The sequence below is a fragment of the Pleuronectes platessa genome, chromosome 20 (genome assembly GCF_947347685.1).
Source record: "Pleuronectes platessa chromosome 20, fPlePla1.1, whole genome shotgun sequence".
Classification (NCBI taxonomy): domain Eukaryota; kingdom Metazoa; phylum Chordata; class Actinopteri; order Pleuronectiformes; family Pleuronectidae; genus Pleuronectes; species Pleuronectes platessa.
This window is the reverse complement of record NC_070645.1, coordinates 8,753,715-8,772,924: the sequence shown is the minus strand read 5'-3', so window position 1 is coordinate 8,772,924 and position 19,210 is coordinate 8,753,715. Positions and strand designations below refer to the sequence as shown.

Here is a 19,210-nt window from a genome sequence, read left to right as displayed (position 1 = left end):
CATTTAGCCCAACTTAACTTATTGGTTTTGTTTCATGTAAAAAATGTATGTGTAGCTAAATGATTGAGAACTTGAGTGTCGCAACTCCGTCAGCAAAACCTACTGTGTTGTTTTCAAACCCTGAACTTATGATCAATAAGTTTCCTCTACTTTTAAACGACAAATTGTCTTCTACCAAGACAGGAAGCTAGAACGTACAATTAGAAATGGAAATGTACTGTTAAAAAAAGGTATTACACAGGAATTTTCTGTATATCTTAAAATGTTGGTGATTTGAATGCAGATCGACACAATTTACCAACAAGGGTAACAATTCAAATGGTCACAGTTAATGTAAAGTACACGTTATATCACATTCAAAGCCGTATGTGAATCAATAGGCTGCCCCTCACACACTGCAGCTTTACCTTGGGACTGATGACGGCGTCCGGTCCCTGACTCCCAGATTCTTGGCAGAATTCTGAACTCTCGCCCCCTGAAAGACAAAAAAAAAAAACGTCAATTCACGACACTGTGCATAAACATGAAATGGAAGGCTATAAATAGGGGCCTGGAACCAAAACCCTAGAGAGAGGAGCTTATGCAGAGAGCCGTAGAACAGTTGTGCCCTCTGAGAATTGAGAATGCTTCCTCCCAAAGAAATTACAGGGAGGAGTGCAGTGATTCAGCATTTGTTTAGAAATAACACATGCTGAGCAATATGATTCAAACTCTGGAACTATGTGTGCATTTCCCACATCACTGTATTGAGTTCACTTCTTGGAAAGCACTGGGACGTTTTAGGGGACTTGGACCTTGCTGTTGAACAGATTTATTTACATATTTCAAAAGTCAACTGGGCCTAGAGAGGAACAACAATCTGGAACCATCTCGGGGGGAAATACGTCTGATGATGTTTGACACGAGTTTCGGCCCCAGGTGAAATTGCTTCCTGTCAGAGCCTGAATGACTTGGATTCACCTGCCAGAGAGAGGGTATAATTTCTAGTATAAACAGCTCTAATAAATATTGCATGTGGAGAACCGAAATTTGTAACTATACCGCTGCATGTGCACACGTCTGCTCTATAACAATGCATGCACATGTAGAAAGCATAGTCTCCAAGGAGGTGTACAGGACTTGAATCCTGCTTGTGTTTGTGTGCTGCCGATTTCGATTTCGCTCAGTCAGGTGCACGTCTGCTCTTTGCTAACGCTGCTGTAGTTTGCTCGCTGGCTGCAGAGTTGGCAGATACACATCTGCAGGGGGCGAGAAGAAACTCAGCCTCTCAATCTGAGCACACAAACACCTGCTCACGCAAAAAAACCCTGCTCCCCCTCTGAAACACACGTACACGCAGAAACACACACAGTCAAAACACTATCCAAAGGCGTCATCGGCGTCTCCTTTTTAAAGCACAGAGGCAGTGACTGGCAAGAACTGCATTAGCTGACCTCTCAGTTACAGCTCTGCCATGTGCAATCTGAGAGTTGGCCCTACGTTCAGAGCAGGATAGCATCAGCAATAATTCGATTAATCTGATTCCTCCCGGACAGAGATGCCCCCGATGTCCCCATAGGACAGAGCGCCCAGAGGAGATCAGATGAATCAGATCCAACTACGGGAGCTCAAACTCTTTTTACAGTTTGGAACTCGATTCAAGTAAATTAGGTTTCTAAACCTTTTGATACTGAGATAATATAAATTAAGACAAAAGACTCCCCACACAAAGTAAAATCACCAGAGTTAGGGATTCTTCCCCAGTGAACCATGATTGTCTGTACAGAAGTTCATGGCAATCCATCTCATTAATAGTATTACTCTTACTAAAAAGAGTCGAACCAACAATCAAAGTAAAGTAAAGATGGTAAATGAAACTGGTATAAAACGAGTATGTGCAAGTGTTTACATTCCCAGTCTTTCATCGTTTTACAGTGGACACTTTTTTCTGCATGCTTCTGTTAGAGAGGAAGAAAACCCTTAGTGATAGACACATAGACACACACACACACACACACACACACACACACAAACACACCCCTCAGTGATGTGTAGGTCAAGGATGACGCAATAAAACAGAAAAAGTCTAAAGCCAGACACAGAAAAATGATGCGATGGAAACATAATGAAAAAGTCCCCCTCTGATTAATGAACCGAAACTACAAACTCAATACCTGTTCATAATCATATAAAAAAATAGTCTCAAACCACACCCTCCACAAGATGGATCTTCCCTCCAGCCACATACAGTAGCGCTCAAGGTTAAATAATGCACAGAGTTGCATCCTCCTGGCCGCCGGCCCAGCTCTCGGAGTGTAGAAGTGAAATGCCTCTCCTCCCGCGGTCCCTCAGCCCTTCGCCTAACCTCTCCTCTCACTGCAAACAGCTAAATAACCAGCACTCACAGAACCTCTAATGAGCCTCCAAGACATATGCCAAGATGTGGTCACGGCCGGAGCTTTTTGTGGAGTGAGAATGTGCGTACGCGCTGGGCAAGTAATGGGAATTTCTTCCCTTGACCCCAAATAGGCATGCAGACAAACAAACAAGCAGCAGCCTCTCGAGCAGTCTGTTCAGCTTCTCATTACGACTTCGTTTTGGTAAATTCATATCGCGGTTGCAGTGAATGCAAATCTGATAAGATTGAACTCAGGCAGAGAGAGGAGTAAGGGGGGGAGGGCAAGGGATAGAGGTAAAATAAATTACAACAGAAATGGAGGCAAAGGGATATTTGCTTATCCACAGAAAAAAACAAAAAGTATACTTTCGGTTGACTGCCTTGAAAAATAGCAATTTTAATGAATTGATCGTGTGTGTGAGAAATCAAACATTGACCAAAGAAGCTATAGTGGTGTCACAGCTCCACTGTTGGCTCTGTTTATCTATCACTGATACTGTTCTGGCAGCCTACTTTTGACTCAATGAAGCATACGGTTTATCTATTGGTTTTGGATCCAGAAATTGTGGATTGAAACTGGGATTCACTCCAAAAGTAGGGACTGTGGGGACTATGGCAGCTGAGTGGAAAACAACAAAGAGGTAATGCGTGTGTGTGTGTTTAAAAGTGTGCAGAATGCAGTTCATACCTGTTTCCTCATGACGTCGGTGGCTTGCATGATGCAGCGAGGCGGCAGGCCGTGGTTCCGGGCCAGCAGGATGGCCTGCTCCAACGTCACACTCAGCGTGCAGCTGTGGATCAGAGAGGAAACATGAGGTCAAGCTCAAACTCTCACTCTGCATATTTATAAGCACCGAGGAGGTGGATGTTTAATTGGCGTGTGGGTTCATCAGGCTGCAGGATCTTGCTTCTGTTGACCCTGTGGGGTGTTCGTGATATATTATAGCACAAGAAACATGAGGTCACTGCAACCTTGGCCTTTCAACCACCAAAGTGGATTATATTAATTTGTGATTGGAAGTGAACGTTCGTACCAAAGAAATTCCCTTGAGGTGTTCTTGAGATTTCTTTACAAGAACGGACACGATGCCTCCTGCCACTGGCTGTCCACGGCGCAGAGGTATAAAAACACAGAGCATCTACTACGTCTATGTTCTCTGGCTCCTCACTCACTCACTCACGTTTGCAACATGAAAGGCTTCAACACCAGATGAAGGCTGAATACAAGATCTGAGACCGAAACAAACATCAGTGGAAAATAAAAGCACGTCAAACTCTGGGCTTGATGAATCTCTGGCAGAATTCAGTACAGCTACATCGAATCCCCCCCTGCCCCCCCCCGAGCTGATTTCTTAGCTCCTCTTGACACCTCGTCATCAGCATCACCTTCCGCCGGCTTCACCTTCGCTCATCTCCGCTCTAATGAATCATTTCATTTGCCACTGAGACGTCACTCACACCGCTAACACCTCGGGTTCATCAGCAGAGGAAGAGGTTTTAACCTCGCCCTGGTCTTTCTGCACCTGAGGAGACGTCACAGTTCTTTTGATCAACGTGATTGATTCGTTCTTGTTGCGGGCGAGAGGGAAGGGAGCAAGGACAGGTCGGCACTTCTCCTGTGACGGAGGTGATATACTCCCGCTGCCATGAGGTTGAGACGGGTGCAAAATGAGAGTTGACAAGACTCTGTGATTTAGACTTTGTAGGCCGGCAGATTCACAGATACACTGTCTCTCTGACCTTGCTTGTCACACACACATACAGTATAGGCTGTTGGGTGATATTTCTATGGTAACATGCTGCACTAGTATATTGATCCAGGGCCATTTCACTGCAAATTGAACCGACCAAAGTTCCCACTCTTCAAGGGTCCCTTTCAATAAGTAACATTGCCTTTCAGCTGCTAGGAAATCTGAGCTGTTTCGTTTTCTCGTCTTCACGTTTCTCAACTGAACACACTTTATTTTTTTTAGATCAGCAGATGTTCATGATGGACAAACTGCTCCCACAGGCCATTAGTCAATCAGATCAAGATTTAAATGTCCCCTTGAGGTCCAGATGAATAACTTATACATGATGCAATACAAGTAAATTAAATCAACAATCACCAGTTTGTTTCAACGAAAAAAGGAAGTGCAAAAGACGTCCACAGTCCAGCCCAAACATTTTTAATCACCCATTTTTTTGCCTCCCACACTGATAAAAGGGGGGGGGGGGGGGGGGGGGTTAACCCACAGAGGATCTTTAAATATCTCTTCAGCTGGAGCAGGATGAAGGAGCTCCACAAAATCTGTGGGAGTGTGTGTGTGTGTTTCCCTTTTCATTAGAGTTGGTGAGATAGTATTTATATATTACATATTTATATTCATCCGCTTTATGTCATTCCAGCACATTTACACTGCGTCTCTCCAGAGCTGAGTCCTTACTTATAAACTCCAGACTTATTAAAGAGAAGAAAAAAGAGCGAAAAACAGAGAGAAAGGCAAAGAATGGCCGAGAAGAGAATAAGAAGAAGGGATGAGGGAGGGAGAAAAATATTAGAAGAGAAAAAAGTAAGTCAATTGGAGCCTGGGGTTGAGGATAAGGCTTCTGATATGTTTTTTCTTCTTCTGCTTTTGTTTTTGTTTTTCTGACCGACGATGAACTCCTCTATTTTTCTTCCTAATAGTTGTTGGTGAAAATGATGGACAGAAAATCAAATCTGTGGAAGAGGGGAGTCGCAGAGTAGAGTAAACTGTGGATGCCCCCAAAATATCACGCTTTCACTGTTATTAAAACCAAATCGTCCATCAAGCCAACAAATCCAATCAATACCGCCTGAGGAGGCTGCCACACTGACAATGCAATTTAATCTGCTGGCTTGGTTTCATAGGTTTCGGCTTTAGACCAGATTTAGCTTGTGTGCTCCACATTTACATGAGAAATACATGTTTAACATACAAATATACGTTTTTTGGAGCGGACATCAAAGTATTTCTATATCACCCTCTTTTGATATTGAATCCTATAGCCCACCATCCTACAGCTTCGTGGGGTAATACAGTGTTTAAGAAGTAAGTTCACAAATAATCCTAAATATATCAGGCCCTGTCACTTGCTATGACACGGTACACTTAGCCTGCCTATCTGGATGAGTAGTGGCTGGTGTGTATAATTGCACAGACACACACACTGGCTGTGTGGGTTAATAAAGTCGCAGCAGCCCTCGCAGAGACAGGAACTTTCTATTAGAGCTCAGACAAGCACCCAGCTCCATCCGTGTCACTTCATCAAGCCATCAGTCACTTCCAGCGAACTCAAGAGAGCGCGCGTGTGTGTCTGTGTGTGTGTGACTGAGACAAAAAGATGTGGAAACTGTCATGGGGTAAAGAAAGAGGGTATCAGAGTAATGGGTGGGTGGAAAGAAAAAAGAGCAGAGTAAGAGATGAAAGATGAAAACTGGAAGGAGGGATGAACGCTGACAAACGATCAGGATATTTTGGTCCTTATGCATTGATGAATAGTTCCATCAGCAGCAGGTGAATTAGGCGGCCATTTATAGAATTCAATGAGAAAGGAAGTAATTGACCTGTCTCCTTCCTGGGTAAAGTGCTCTGCCTATTAAAAAGTCCCTAATCTGGTCCGAGAGAAACAATGGGCCCTATTAACTAGAATATCCTGCTGTTAATTAATGCAGAGACTGTGTATTAATAGATAATCCCCACGGTGCAAGAGAGCAGGGCTACGGAGAGTTTATGAAATTGAGTGTTAGACAGAGGATAAAGGGAGGCGCAGAGAACCAGGGAGAAACTGTTGTGAAAGTGGTAAAAGGTGAGAAGTGTGTCAGTGTGAGGGAGATGCAAAGAGAAAGGAAAACGGCGGAAAGTTGTCAGAGGGGAGAAAATGATAAGCAGGAACATATAATTTAACTGGAGGCGGCTCGTACAGCACTGGCAGACGTGCCCACACACTCACCGATGAACGCCGCTGTTGCACATGACAATGTGTGTGGCTCCGAGACGAGAGCAGAGCTCGGAGGCCACAGTGAGCAGCCCCACTCCGGAGGCCCCGCAGGCGGTGTACTGACAGGCGGCGGTGCGGCGACAGCTGATAAAACTCTCCATGAGGCGGTAGAGCTCCTCCAGAGCATTGAGGGGACGCATCAACTGGGCAGGGACAGAGGGACAGAGGGACGGAGGTCAGAGCAGGAAAGAATAACACTGTCAGACTGTTGGGGAGCAAAGTGGTGCATGGAAAAGAAGAGATCTACAGATTATGAGGGCCTTGAGGTATCTACATTCAAAAGGTGTAGTGTATTGTCCACAGGAAAAAAAGAAAATACTGCTGCCTAGACTGGATATAAAGATGGAGGACATGACAAGTCCACACGATCGCCCCCTAGTGGCTGGCTGGAGAACAGGTTATAAACACTGCCTCATCCATGTTATCAGCCAGGACATGGGTCGAACTAAAAACCCCTGTCGAACACGTTTTGTCAAAGATGGTTTCTGTGATTTTGGTTCTGTTTTAATTTGTTATTTGATGCTTTAAAAACAGGGTGAAATGTCATTATTGACACCTGAGGCTGTATCATGATTGGTCGAGGGCGTATATTAGCAGGACCCTGATACCATGGCTCCACCCCATGATTGCTAAAGCACAGGCGGCAGCTTCATCCATCTTTCCCACGAGACGCAGCGTCATCTTTATATGCAGTCTATGGTTGCTGGTAGTAATTACACATTATATTAGATAATTCCATGTAGGCTTGGGGGGGTGTTTTTGATCGTGCATTCAAACTGATCCAGCCAATGCCAACACTCGATTTCACATGTGCGTTTAACGATTGCCTTTCTGTGTCAAGCGTTTCCACATTGCAGCAATAAGACCTAATCCGGTTCTTCCCATTATGTCATGCAGCATGAAGTGGTGTGATTGTGTTGCTCTCACCTTATCGATGAGGGCAGCCTTGGGTGCAGCGCTGGGTGGCATGTTGGACTGATCCAGGTAGAAAGCCCTGAAGGAGAGACTACATTTCACATATGGCCCAACTCCAACTGGATATTTACAGCAGGAGAAACAACCGTGTCTGCAGAGTAGTGACATCCTGTAGTACACATATTTAACATACACTCAGTTTCTTTTATATTTAGAAGCTTCACTGTTTGAAAATATTCTTTATGCACCACTGGGTCATCAGGAGCACTGAGTACCTTTCAGGGAAAAGTAGGCCACCTGCTCATTATGGCTGACTCTGACTCTCAATCATGAGAGTAACTTGGGCCCAGCTCAGCAGAAACAGACTGAGCATCTCTTATCCCGGGCATCACTCCAAATGCCATTGCCTCATTCATTCATGGAGCAATGTCTGATCCCGCGCTATTCGCCTTTCCAACCACTGGGGGCAGCACTGCACTGGTGTCCCTCGCAGACGTAGTGGAGAATATATGCCGCAATGAGTCCATCTGAGGTGGAGTGCTCCCGGTGCAGACTCAGCAGTCTGCGACTCCATCAAATCTCAGTAATCCAGCAGCGCACACAAAATAGCCCCACTACACCACATTAAAGCCAGTGTAATAAAATCACATACTCCATTACTTTCCTGCCAGAAGTAAGAAAAACACACAGTCATATAGTCTCTGTGATGACAGAGAGTCGAGGAGCCATTCAGCCGGAGGAGACACAGAAACAACCGCGTTTGAGGGAAGGAGATTGTTTACAAGAGTCAGTCAAGCAGGACTCATTTATCCGCATTCGCTCTGCTATTAAGGTGATTAAAATCAGGCCAAGGAGGCATTCATTACCACTGTGCTGTGTCTGCCTGACACAATATTAATGAAATGAATCAATCAGGGCAGAGTCAACACATCCCTGATTCGAGATTTCATAACGATTCTAAATGAGCCGATTTGAAATGAAAAGTCCCAGGGAACACAGTGTCCTCTCCAAAGAACCTGCAAACACTGGAAGCGACTAACGGCTCGTTACCTTTTCACTTTACCTCAGCCACATGAAACCCCCCCCCCATATGACACACATTGGTTCTGCCCTACAGATGAGCAACCTGTCCACTTTACACCTTCACTCGTCAAACGTCTGTTAATCCCTACACCCGGCCAATCATTCTTTAACCTTCCGGTGTGCTCCGCTAAACGACATGAGCAGAGTTTGCCGAGGGTTCAGATGGAGCTAACAGCCCATGTAATTGCTTCAAGGCGGCCTTATCATTCAAAAGATGCTCACAATAGACTGAGAGCTTCACAGGGTGCAATCCGCTTCTATTGCTCTCGTGAAGAGCAGGTAATCTGGGATAATGGCCACAACTGCTGTGCGATCTAAAGAGGAGCAGAGCAGTGCTTTTGAAGTATTGACTCTTTAAACTTGAAGTTTCTGCAGTAAACACCAGGCCTCCGTATTGTGGCTGTGTCTGTGAACCACGTGTGAGTGTGTGTTTGCGGACTGCTACACTAAATTAAAGTTAGACCCAACCGCCTCAAACCAAACACCCTTCACCTGACAAGTCAAACAAAGAGAGAGTGCAGATTCAGTGAGGCGATAACGCGCTGTGCAACACAACAAAACAAAGTTTAAAGGAAATCAAAACCTTGTCCTGAAACAGTTCCTGTCCTGGCTCATATCGCAGGTTCATGCCCTGTTATCTCTCTTCTCAAACTCCGAATCCACTCTCGCTTGTCCCTCTTGGCTTATTGGTCGACCGCTCAGACTTTTATCTTGAAGGTCCATTGTAGAATCTGACCGAGAAGAGTTGATTTATTTCTAAATACCCGGCTCCGCTTCATCTGCGGACATTTGATTATGTTTCAGACGAAATAAAAAAACTCCTCTTCTTGCCCTTGCACACAGAGGCAAGGTCATAGTACCCACTGATTATCTCATCCCCCGAGCAGGAGGAGCCGTTCTAAAAATACCGTCCACCGCAGCTCGGGGAACCGGGCTGGATCTCCTGGAGGTCTCAAATGACTAAATAATAGGAGTCAGGCTATAAGTAATGTGCGGTTCAAAGACGACCTGCACTCAATCTTCGGAGTCGCCTGTGTTTTGTCAGAGGTTTGGACACCGGTTCACCTTAGAAGCATTCGTTGTGGATGAAAAATGAACTTTTAAGCCCACACACAGTGTTCAAACATATCAGGGCGGAGGTTGAGAGCATATTATATGTGAGCTAAACCCACTGGGTGTCTATTATTTCTTCTCCCATATAAACGGTGGCGTTTAGGTTTTAGGCCCTGGAATCTGTCTCTCCATTGTCATTCAACAAGGAGGTAAAAATGAAACAATGTTTTGATCACATGTTAATCAGGGGAAATTTACCCAAATCAAAACTCCAACCTACCACCTGTCAATCAATACGGAACAATAACACAGGTTGGCTGAGCGGTTTGTGTTCAGGGCTCATTTCCTCTGTTAAGCGCCCTTCTCCTGCTTTGAAATCAGGAAAACCAGAAGTAATAGGCCTGTAGCTCCTTCTACAATAACTAAAACCCCATGACCCCAGGACACACACTCTCTTTCACACACACACACACACACACACAGCCAATAGCTTTTTACAGGAGGCTCTAATGGAGTTTTTGGCGGCAGGCCAGAGACGACCTGCTGGTGTAGCTGGTTTTATTCTCTTGGGCCAAAGAGAATGCTTAATTCTTAGTTTCTGCCTCTCTCGTGACAATGGGACAGTCACGGCTCTTTACAGAAATGGTGCATTACTGGTCAGCTACGGCGTCGAAGTCGTAAGGATCTGAGGCACAGATGTTTTCAGCGGAACCAGCGTGGGAATGGACACATTAGCGTGACATCGCCCGTTCCAAAAGTCCAAAACAAACAAAATGATTCCCGGAGCGATAAAAACATTTAAAATGAACCTCTTCTGTGGACTTGATTTAATACTTTCCCATACAACCCATAGGGACACGAGCAAAGCGTCTCGGATTTATGGCCTCCAGTGTGAGTGACCCTGCAGAGGTGCATGCTGGTCCAATTAAATTACTCGCACACACACATGATGAATGACACTCTGCCATTATTATTCCTCTGACAAGTTACTGCAGTGTGTGGCAGAGAGGAGGGGGGGGGGGGGGTAATGGGGGCTTCCAGGAGCCCTCAGATGCCACATACTCATTCCTTCACACATTTGTTATATTTAAGTTAAAAGCTGCACAGTTGGTTCTCAAAGTCACAAGTGTCAAGACCGGGACACCACCTCAACACCCAGAGCAGATTATTGTTAATGGAGTCATAGTGTCAGAGCCATTTGAAGACATATTATCACTAAATCAGTGTCACTGAGGACACACATGGAATTATTGCATTTATTACAATGCTGATTGCAATAATGGCAAAATTTACAACATCGACCCTGAACATAAGTAGCTGCAAAGTATCCTTGGCTCCTTCCAATGGTGTTTTTTTGTTTCTCCTTGTGCAGAGCTGTCATCGTTATAGCTGCTCTGGAATAAGAGAAATGATGAATGGATCTGGGTCTCTGGTGGTCGGCCCTTTTGGCTTCACACACAGAGGTTCAGTGCACACGAGCTGGAGCAGAACGAGGCCCAACACCTTCCTCGGTGCGCCGGTGAATTGGGGCTCCCCTAGTCGGGGCAAAGACTGCAGCATTTCAATCACTTCCCAAACTGAGAAAGTTCTTTCCCATTATTTCCCTTCTGAAGCTGGGATAATATCCATAACCAATTAATATTCCCAGAACGAGCCGTGTTTTTCCCACCGGTGGCAAAAAGTCAAATGACTTCTCGGGGTTACGGACGCAGTCACCCGACAAATCACACTTCTCAAGCTAGATGCACTGCTGTATGGCTGTTTGAGGATCTATCACATGAAAGATGTGGGGACTTGTAGTAGCAGCAGCTATTCCTTATTAGTCATCATTACATAGCCTGGCCCCTGGGAGGAAGGGAAATCTCATCAATTACATACAGCAAATCTTTGTGGTGTTGTTTTGATGTCGAGCACTGTGGTGGGATTCCTGTTTGTGTGTGTGTGTGCTGAACCACTCATCATCCATCGTCTTGTTCTCCGAGCATTTATTGTGGAGATGTCCTTGGAGATCCAACAGCATGACTTACACCCAACAAAGCTGGCAGCCGGGTGACTCGTATATATGGATGTAACGACATGTTTGTGTGCGTATTCATCTGTCTCTTTGTGCGATTGCACTTATTACCCGGTCAACTGGGAGCTTTCATCACACTGTCGTACATGCCGCTGATTAAAGCAGAACATTTACACTCTGAAACACGAGGTCACGACTGATCGAGAGTGAGAGGATCAATCTCTGCTCCAGGAACAGGGCAGCAGAGATAAAGGAAGGAGGGGGGGAGAGAGAGAGAGAGCGAGAGAGAGAGAGAGAGAGAGAGAGAGAGAGAGAGAGAGAGAGAGAGAGAGAGAGAGAGAGAGAGAGAGAGAGAGAGAGAGAGAGAAAGCTACTGTTGAAACGGACACTCTGACCCTGCAGTAAGCATCAGGCATTTGTTTTGCTTAATCTCGACAAACTGCACTGCAGCACCGTGATACTCATTACCCATAACTGCTGCAGAGGCAAACACTGTGAGCACAAATGTGCTGCGTGGTGATGACAGAAGACTGTTAAGCTAACAAAGCATGAAACAACAAATCTGTAAAAGCAACGATATGTAGGAGTTGTACAGTGTTATTCATACAAGTTTACTGCTTCAGTCCCAAAGCTATCTTTATACATGCCTTGTAAGTTTGTTTGGAATGTATATTTCCTCTGGAGCCCGGTGTTTAACTGAGTTTTGAAATCTGAAAGTCTGAAGAATGGTCCAAGCCAAGATTCATGTCTTGTTATATTGTTTACGTTTGATCCTGTTAGTTTTGGTTTCATGTTGCAATTTTGGCAGCGCACTGAAGACTTTTGTATGACCTACAGTACAAACGTCACAATCTCCTATGTGGGCTGAATAAACCTATACTTGACATTGATTGGTTTGTAGATGGGCGTGTGTCTGACATCGGCGTAACATTAATTCCATGTCTAGTTTAATAAAATGTATGAACCAGTTTACTTTGTTACTACAAGCCACAGTGTGATCAGCTTCCACTTCTTTCTCTTCTTTCCTTCCATCTTTTAGTGCCGTACCAACTTCCTGCAATGGCCCGAAAGTTGAAACAATCCCCAAAAATATTATTCACACTACAAACGATCTGAACCCTGATTTGTTCTCACCTGTTTTGGTCGGACTAGATTTCGGTCTACGGTCTAGACCGCGGCCTGAGGCCCAAATAACACCTAATATATTGGCTCAGACTGAACTGACAAGTCCGAAGGTCAAGACCAATCAAAGTAGCCCCTTGAGATGTGGAAATCTTCAGTGTAACATTTCACCAAAACTCCCAAAAGCAATTCAGAGGCCAGTGCCTGCAGTGAGGCCAATATATTGTCTATCTATGTCTTCCAATGCCCACAGGTTTCTTTTACATCTCAAACAACATATGGACTTGATCCACATACAGTTCAGCAGCAGACAAACTTTTGTGCATGCTAGACTTTTTCCTCCGTTCTTAATGCAGTATGTACCGTGATCCTCGAATCAATAACACGAGAGCACGCGAGGGAAAACCCAAGTCCCTCTTGAAACTTACTGTCAATAAGAGCAAAATGAGATGAAACCACAAGCCTGCAATAATCCCCCCCCCCCCCCCCCCTCTGAATAATACATTTGCAGACTCTGCAGACTGTGCTTCACCAGCTCTCCACTCATCGAGAAACCCTCTCCAGCATCCTCTCTTCCTCAACCTATCATCCTCATCCCTCCCCTGGAATCTCCCTCTTTCTTTCCAAGCTGCTCTGGCGCGATCTATATTCCCTTTCAATCGCACCCCCCTCTCTACTCTGACTGGGTCCTAATGGAAACGATGCTCTCTCTGCAGAGTAGGCTCTTTCCCTCCATTTTTCAGATACTAACTATTTCTATGCTTTTGAACTATATCTCATATTCTGTCAAAGTTTGTAGACCCCCGATCCATTTTTTAAGAATGTCGCAAGAAATGTGCAGGAACTTTGGGGGCGCTTGTCAGGGTTTTATAACTCTTATCTAAATGCAATTCCGGCTCTGCCTATTGTAGCTGCAAGGAGCCGCCACATGCTTGGGATTTGCCCATACGTTTAGGGTTTACGTCAAATTCAAGTGACTTCATGTCTTTGCCTGGATCCTTGGCGTGGGTGTGGAAAGCAAAAGCCAGAGTCGGAGAGGCTTCAGGGAAATGTTGTCATTTACATCTTCGATATAGGATAATATTCATAATGAGTAAAGGTGTCAGTGGAAGAGAAAGACATAGTTCCGGTAGACACAAAAAGGCTCCAGGGAATCCACAGAACAAAGAGCAACTTTAATTTTAATTGAATGCAAATGAGGATGGCATTTATGACTAGGAAAATGTAAATTTATGCAGTGCAGGCAGAAAATCCAATTTCAATTCCCAAGAACATCAATAACCCAGGACTCCTAAATACATGTATGTGGGTCTGAGGTGTAACGGGAGCCTGTTGACGAAATGCAAACGTTTGAGAATCTCAGCCGTGCAGTTCATTCAGTTCAGTGCTGCGTGTGCTGTAGCGTTCCCGTCTGTCAGTCAGCCCCTGGCTCCGACCCATACGTGTGGGTTTAACCCAACACTGCTGTGGCCGAGCTCCAAGGATAACGAGGTGCCTGAGGTTGGAGCGCAGCGAAGGAGAGAGGGGGGGGTGACATCATGGCCTTGCCTGTGGCCAGCCGAAAGACACATGGCAGGAGGCAAAAGACAACTACTGGTAATGTCACATATACGGCGACACCGTGTTCACCGACTGTTGAAACCCATCTGGGAATGTTTTCTTTACGTCAGTTGATCCAAGGAAATTCTCTGGGCGGAAGCAAAGAGCATTTTCTGATGCAAGTTTTGCGAGAGTGCACAGGATTATTCCACGAGCACATCAGTGAGCCAGCAGCAATGTTGAATTATAAGTGCTGCTGGGAGATTTATCTGTATAACCCTAGAGCTAAAATCAATAAGTCTATTTTGATAATTTAGCAAATATTTTTTCAAGCAAAAACGCCAAAAAATGATTGGTTCCAGCTACTAACAAGTGAGAATTTGATACTTTTCCTCATATATTAGTAAACTGAAAAGGATTTGGATAAGGTCAAAATATGTAGTTGCAGCTCCATGAAACTACCCATCAAGCACCAGTGGTGAAAGTATTGGAAACCTCTACATAAGAAGGTACCGACAAACAATTTGGAAAATTCCGATTATAGAGAAAATACATTTTATAAGCATAATATCCTCAAGTATACTATCTACACAGTGGGATTCCTCTAAACTGTCTCAAGAGCTCAAAGAGCTGATTGGGTTCAGTCTGGAATAATATGACAGGTTATGCTGAAGATGAGATTAATTATTTGAGAAGAGAACCATCTCCATCAGTTTCATAAGCACCCATAATGCTCCCCAGATCACCGGCCCCTCAGTTGCCTGCCTGTCAGCATACATCTGCTCCGTGTTACTGCTTGAGCCTCTGCTGTCAACTTAGTTAGACTCTCTCGGTACAGGTTGAACTGTAAAGACATGTAGAGTACAAATGGCCAAACCAGCATGGCTGGGATCCAGTGAAGTCATCCAGTTTGCACATTACACTAACACTTTATGCATCTCCCCCTTTGGCCTCTTAAATTAGAATAGCGACATTTTAGAAACTAGCCAGAAACGCCAGTATTGAGCCATTAAAAGGTTGTTGAGTCCCTGAAGATCGAACAGACGCTATCGGAACACAAAGAGGTGGAAGTTAAGACCTGATGCACAGAAAGAATTAACGACAAAGTGCAATCAGTTCCTCGGCTGTGCTTTGGGAAAACTGATCACAGAAACAAATTCTCGAAATAATTTTTCCCTCGTCAAGCTCAACACCCCAAACAAATTAAAAAAACTGCAATTCCCTTTTATACTGAATTCGCTTTGTTGCGGCGGCTCCTCACTGATGTGGCAGATGGATGCTCCGACTGTAAATCATTCCACGCCGCCCGCACCCCAAAGCACATTGTCCCTAAACAATAAGATGGAGGTTGTTCTGTGAACTCAGGTCTGTGTTTAATTATCCACACAATCAGCAGCAGATGTTTACTCGAAGCCGACATGGCCACCTGTCACTCTGTGAGGTGTCGGATGAAAGAAACCCGTCCACGACAAACACCTTCCATAAGTGTGACTGATTCTTTCTATTGACCGAGATGCCATCGGCCTGTGTCGTTAAAGCTTGATATTAGCGAATCGGTTGTTCAAGGGCAACGGAGCCGGGCCTTAACTCAAATGTTAGGACAGACTGAAGTGTCCAATTAGGAGGCTTCAAAAGGATCAGGTGTGTGTGTGTGTGTGTGTGTGTGTGTGTGTGTGTGTGTGTCTATCACGCTCTCAGCTTTGTAATCCAAATAGACGTGCAATAGAAGACATTTTGCAAAAGCTGCACTAAGATTTTGTAATGACAAATTCTTAATGTGTCTTTCAAACACAAACACACACACACACGCACTTACACACACTTTTATACAGAGCAGGCTTCAATGTGATTTTCAGTCTCTGGAATCACAAGGTAGCATCTAATGAGAGACGACATTTATATTCAGATGGCATACTGCACAGGTCTGACACCTCCTCACACATTCGGGAGATTAAGTAAAGCCGAGCCCTTATTTTCAGTCTGTGTTTTTCATATCTCTTTCAGCCTCATTAAATCATCCACCAATCACAGAGGGTTTCTGGCAGGTAACAAACCAATGAAATGTGTGAGGCAACTGAGTCAAGAAGCTGCCCCGGCCTGTGTGTGTCCGCAACCAATCGCAAGACATCGCTGTGGTGTTCTTGATTTATAGTAGATCTTAAAAACGTTTGAATCCGACATGTAAGGAATAGCCACGTGCATATGCCTTGTGCAACATACCTCAGTCTCTTGTAGTACTGTTTGACCTTATCCAGTGAGGCGGCATTGATCTGGGCCTGGTATTCCTCCACTGAAACATTGTCTCTGTAGTAGTAGCCCTCCATACTCTCCAGTGCTACAGAGGGATCACATGAAGTGTCAAAGTCAGTGTTTATACATCAGTCTGTGCACTACATGCGTGTTCCATAACAACCCTTATTATACCTTGTGTGAAAAGCACAGGGTAGATCTTGATGCCTCCTCCGTTCTTCAGCCTGTGAGGCAGCAGGGAGAAGTAGGATCTCTCCAGGTAGAAGCAAACCTTCAAGGCCTGACGTGTGCCCTCCACCTGGTAGGAAATGGGCTTGTCTGCCACAGAAGAAGGGGGGAGAGGAGAGGCATGACACGGAGTATATTTTTGAAGGCCTTACTTAAATGTCAGACCTTAGAAGTAGAGATAGGAAGACTGCAATGATGCTTTTCAGCTGAAATGTAACCTCCAAAGAGTCAGAGGACTTACTGGCCACCAGCGGCTCCCCTTCAAAATGCCGGAAGTAGAATGTGACCTTCTCCAGGTCGATGAGTGCGACCTGAGTGTCCTCCAACATGGCTTGCTCATCCGTCTGAAGAGAGGAACAGAAACATGCAAGAATGAATCCGGTGGTTGACGGAGTTTTGCTAATTTACATATCTGATCAAGTCTCGGGAGCGGAGACGAATGTGGAAAAAAAGTTATAAAAATTATTTTGAATCGGTTGTGGCTCCAGGACAAGATGTTTGAAAATGTAAAAAATCTGTTTGAAATAATTTAGGGTACAAGCCCTCCTCTTGAGACCCTCAACCACATTACAATCTCTAACCTAACTGGGAATCATGTTGCCTTGTGGGCAATGTAGTCACCAGGTTTTAATAAAGAAAAATAATTCTCTTCTCCTCGTGCCTGCATGTGAATTCTGCAGATACTAAGACTTTCCCCCCAAAGTCCACAGACATGCAGCTTATCGTGCAGTTTAATTGATGACTTTTAATTCCCTGTGTGTCCCTCCTCTTGTCTGCTGTGATTGGCTCCTCACAGAATAAGCTAGACATGGTAGATATAGTCATGCTTTTGCAACATAAGATGACCCGCCCAAAGAGCCCTCATTCAAACATCCTGAAATGATGTCTGAGTCCTAGTCTTGGTTTTTAAGTGTTTGCGTGTATCCCTGAAGGTGTGTGTGCAAATGCACGTGTTTCCTTTTCCAGGCAGCCTCCTCACACACACAATCACATCTGCTCAGGGCCACAGAGATAGCAGCTCAAATATGCTGGATTGTGACACCCTGCGCTCCTCCTCTTCATCCCCTCCACCCCTCCTCTGCCTTCTCTTTCTTCCGCTCTCTATCCTCCACATGCAGACGGACAAACACAGCCGTGGTGGAAGAGGATTAGGTTCTTTTTCTAAAGACACATTTGAAATGGTGCAACACGTGAATGAGCAGAACCCGCTGCCCTGCCAAGTGACACTGGCTGTGTGTGGGCAAGTTTAGCTCAAATTGTGTCACACACACACACTCCTGGCACACACACACACACACACATTCAGTTTACGCATAATCACAAGCACACAGACACAAACAGTATCCAGTGCTCATGCTGCCTTTAAGATGCCCTAAAAGAGGAGCATGCTGAAAATTCACTGGAATCACCTGCAGGTACTGAAACCCGGTTTCGCTCAACAGGGACGCATAGAGGGGAAATGACTTGAGAAAGAAAGGGAACTAGAGACCCAGAGATGGAGTGAAAGAGTGAGTCAGCATGGAGGCAGGAAGAGAGGGAAGTGTCAATGATTTCTTGGGACCTGATGTAAGCCGCACACCCCTCTAACTTAAACAACTGGCCATCTAGAATAAACTTTAACTGCACTTCCTGTGTTTCTAATTCCCAGTGAGAGGACACAGAAATAGAAGCTAAATCAAAATGTCTCAATGCTAAAAAAAAAACATGTGTGGTTGAGGATGCAAAACGCAGAAAAGAAGCACAAAGTAAATGAAGTGAACAGTCCTTCAGCTGGTCACATTTAAGTTCCAGGTTCTCAAACTCACTAAGAGGCACTCAACTGAAGTGAAATTATTAATACACTCTTGAAGGAAGGGGCTAACTGAGGTCACAATTTGTGCCTCCACAGAGGCTTTCCATAAAGAACTCAAGTCTGGACGCGGCCTTTCCACTGGACTGGAGAAAAGACCAGTTTGATATCAAATAACCCACTTTTTCAACTTCTTCATTCGATGAAACATTGATTATTCACATCAATATACACAACTCAATTGTCATTTTCAAGGGGGCTTTGGAACAGATGAGAATTCTCCAAAACAGACAAATGTATGTCCTGGTATGTAACATTATGTTATTTATGTAACTTTTCTTTAGTTTATGTTATTTTTGTAAATGTGCTATGTGTGCCGTCAAATGTATTTTTTAAAGTGTGTGTTTTTTCGTCCATTTGCAATAATCCCCACAACATATCCCCAGAAACCCGTTTCCAGTTAGAACAGGATGGTGAAGCCGTTCCTGTGACTTAAGCAACACAGGACGGAGGTCGGCTGTGGGCTCTGGCTCCTAAAACCAGTGGCACACCTCAACCATTCACACCGCGTCCACACACAGTCACTGCGGGCAGACTGTCTGCTGCACTCAGCACATTTTTGTGAATTTTTTTGTCTGGTGATGGCATCTTGATTGATTATATATTTTTTATAACTCAAAACTTTTGATTGGTAGATTACATCTTATTTGCTTAGCTGTAACTCATCAATACTCAGAGAGTGGAATAAAAATGTTGGCTATCACATAATTCATATCATTTTAGTTTATATAATGACGAGATTTACAGCTAAAATCTGCATGTTTACTGAAAAGTATTG

General features: G+C 44.6%; 1 protein-coding gene across 1 annotated transcript in view; it reads right to left on the bottom strand.

The window, feature by feature from the left end:
- prex2 (phosphatidylinositol-3,4,5-trisphosphate-dependent Rac exchange factor 2) overlaps positions 1 to 19,210 on the bottom strand; it is an 86,396-nt gene that overhangs the window by 2,045 nt on the left and 65,141 nt on the right. Inside the window, exons 34-40 of the mRNA XM_053412772.1 lie at positions 16,825 to 16,927; positions 16,530 to 16,673; positions 16,326 to 16,440; positions 7,307 to 7,373; positions 6,332 to 6,522; positions 3,066 to 3,168; positions 408 to 475 (exon numbers count right to left, since the gene is read on the bottom strand). Coding sequence (XP_053268747.1) covers positions 408 to 475; positions 3,066 to 3,168; positions 6,332 to 6,522; positions 7,307 to 7,373; positions 16,326 to 16,440; positions 16,530 to 16,673; positions 16,825 to 16,927 — 791 coding nt within the window. The remainder of the gene's footprint in view (positions 1 to 407; positions 476 to 3,065; positions 3,169 to 6,331; positions 6,523 to 7,306; positions 7,374 to 16,325; positions 16,441 to 16,529; positions 16,674 to 16,824; positions 16,928 to 19,210) is intronic.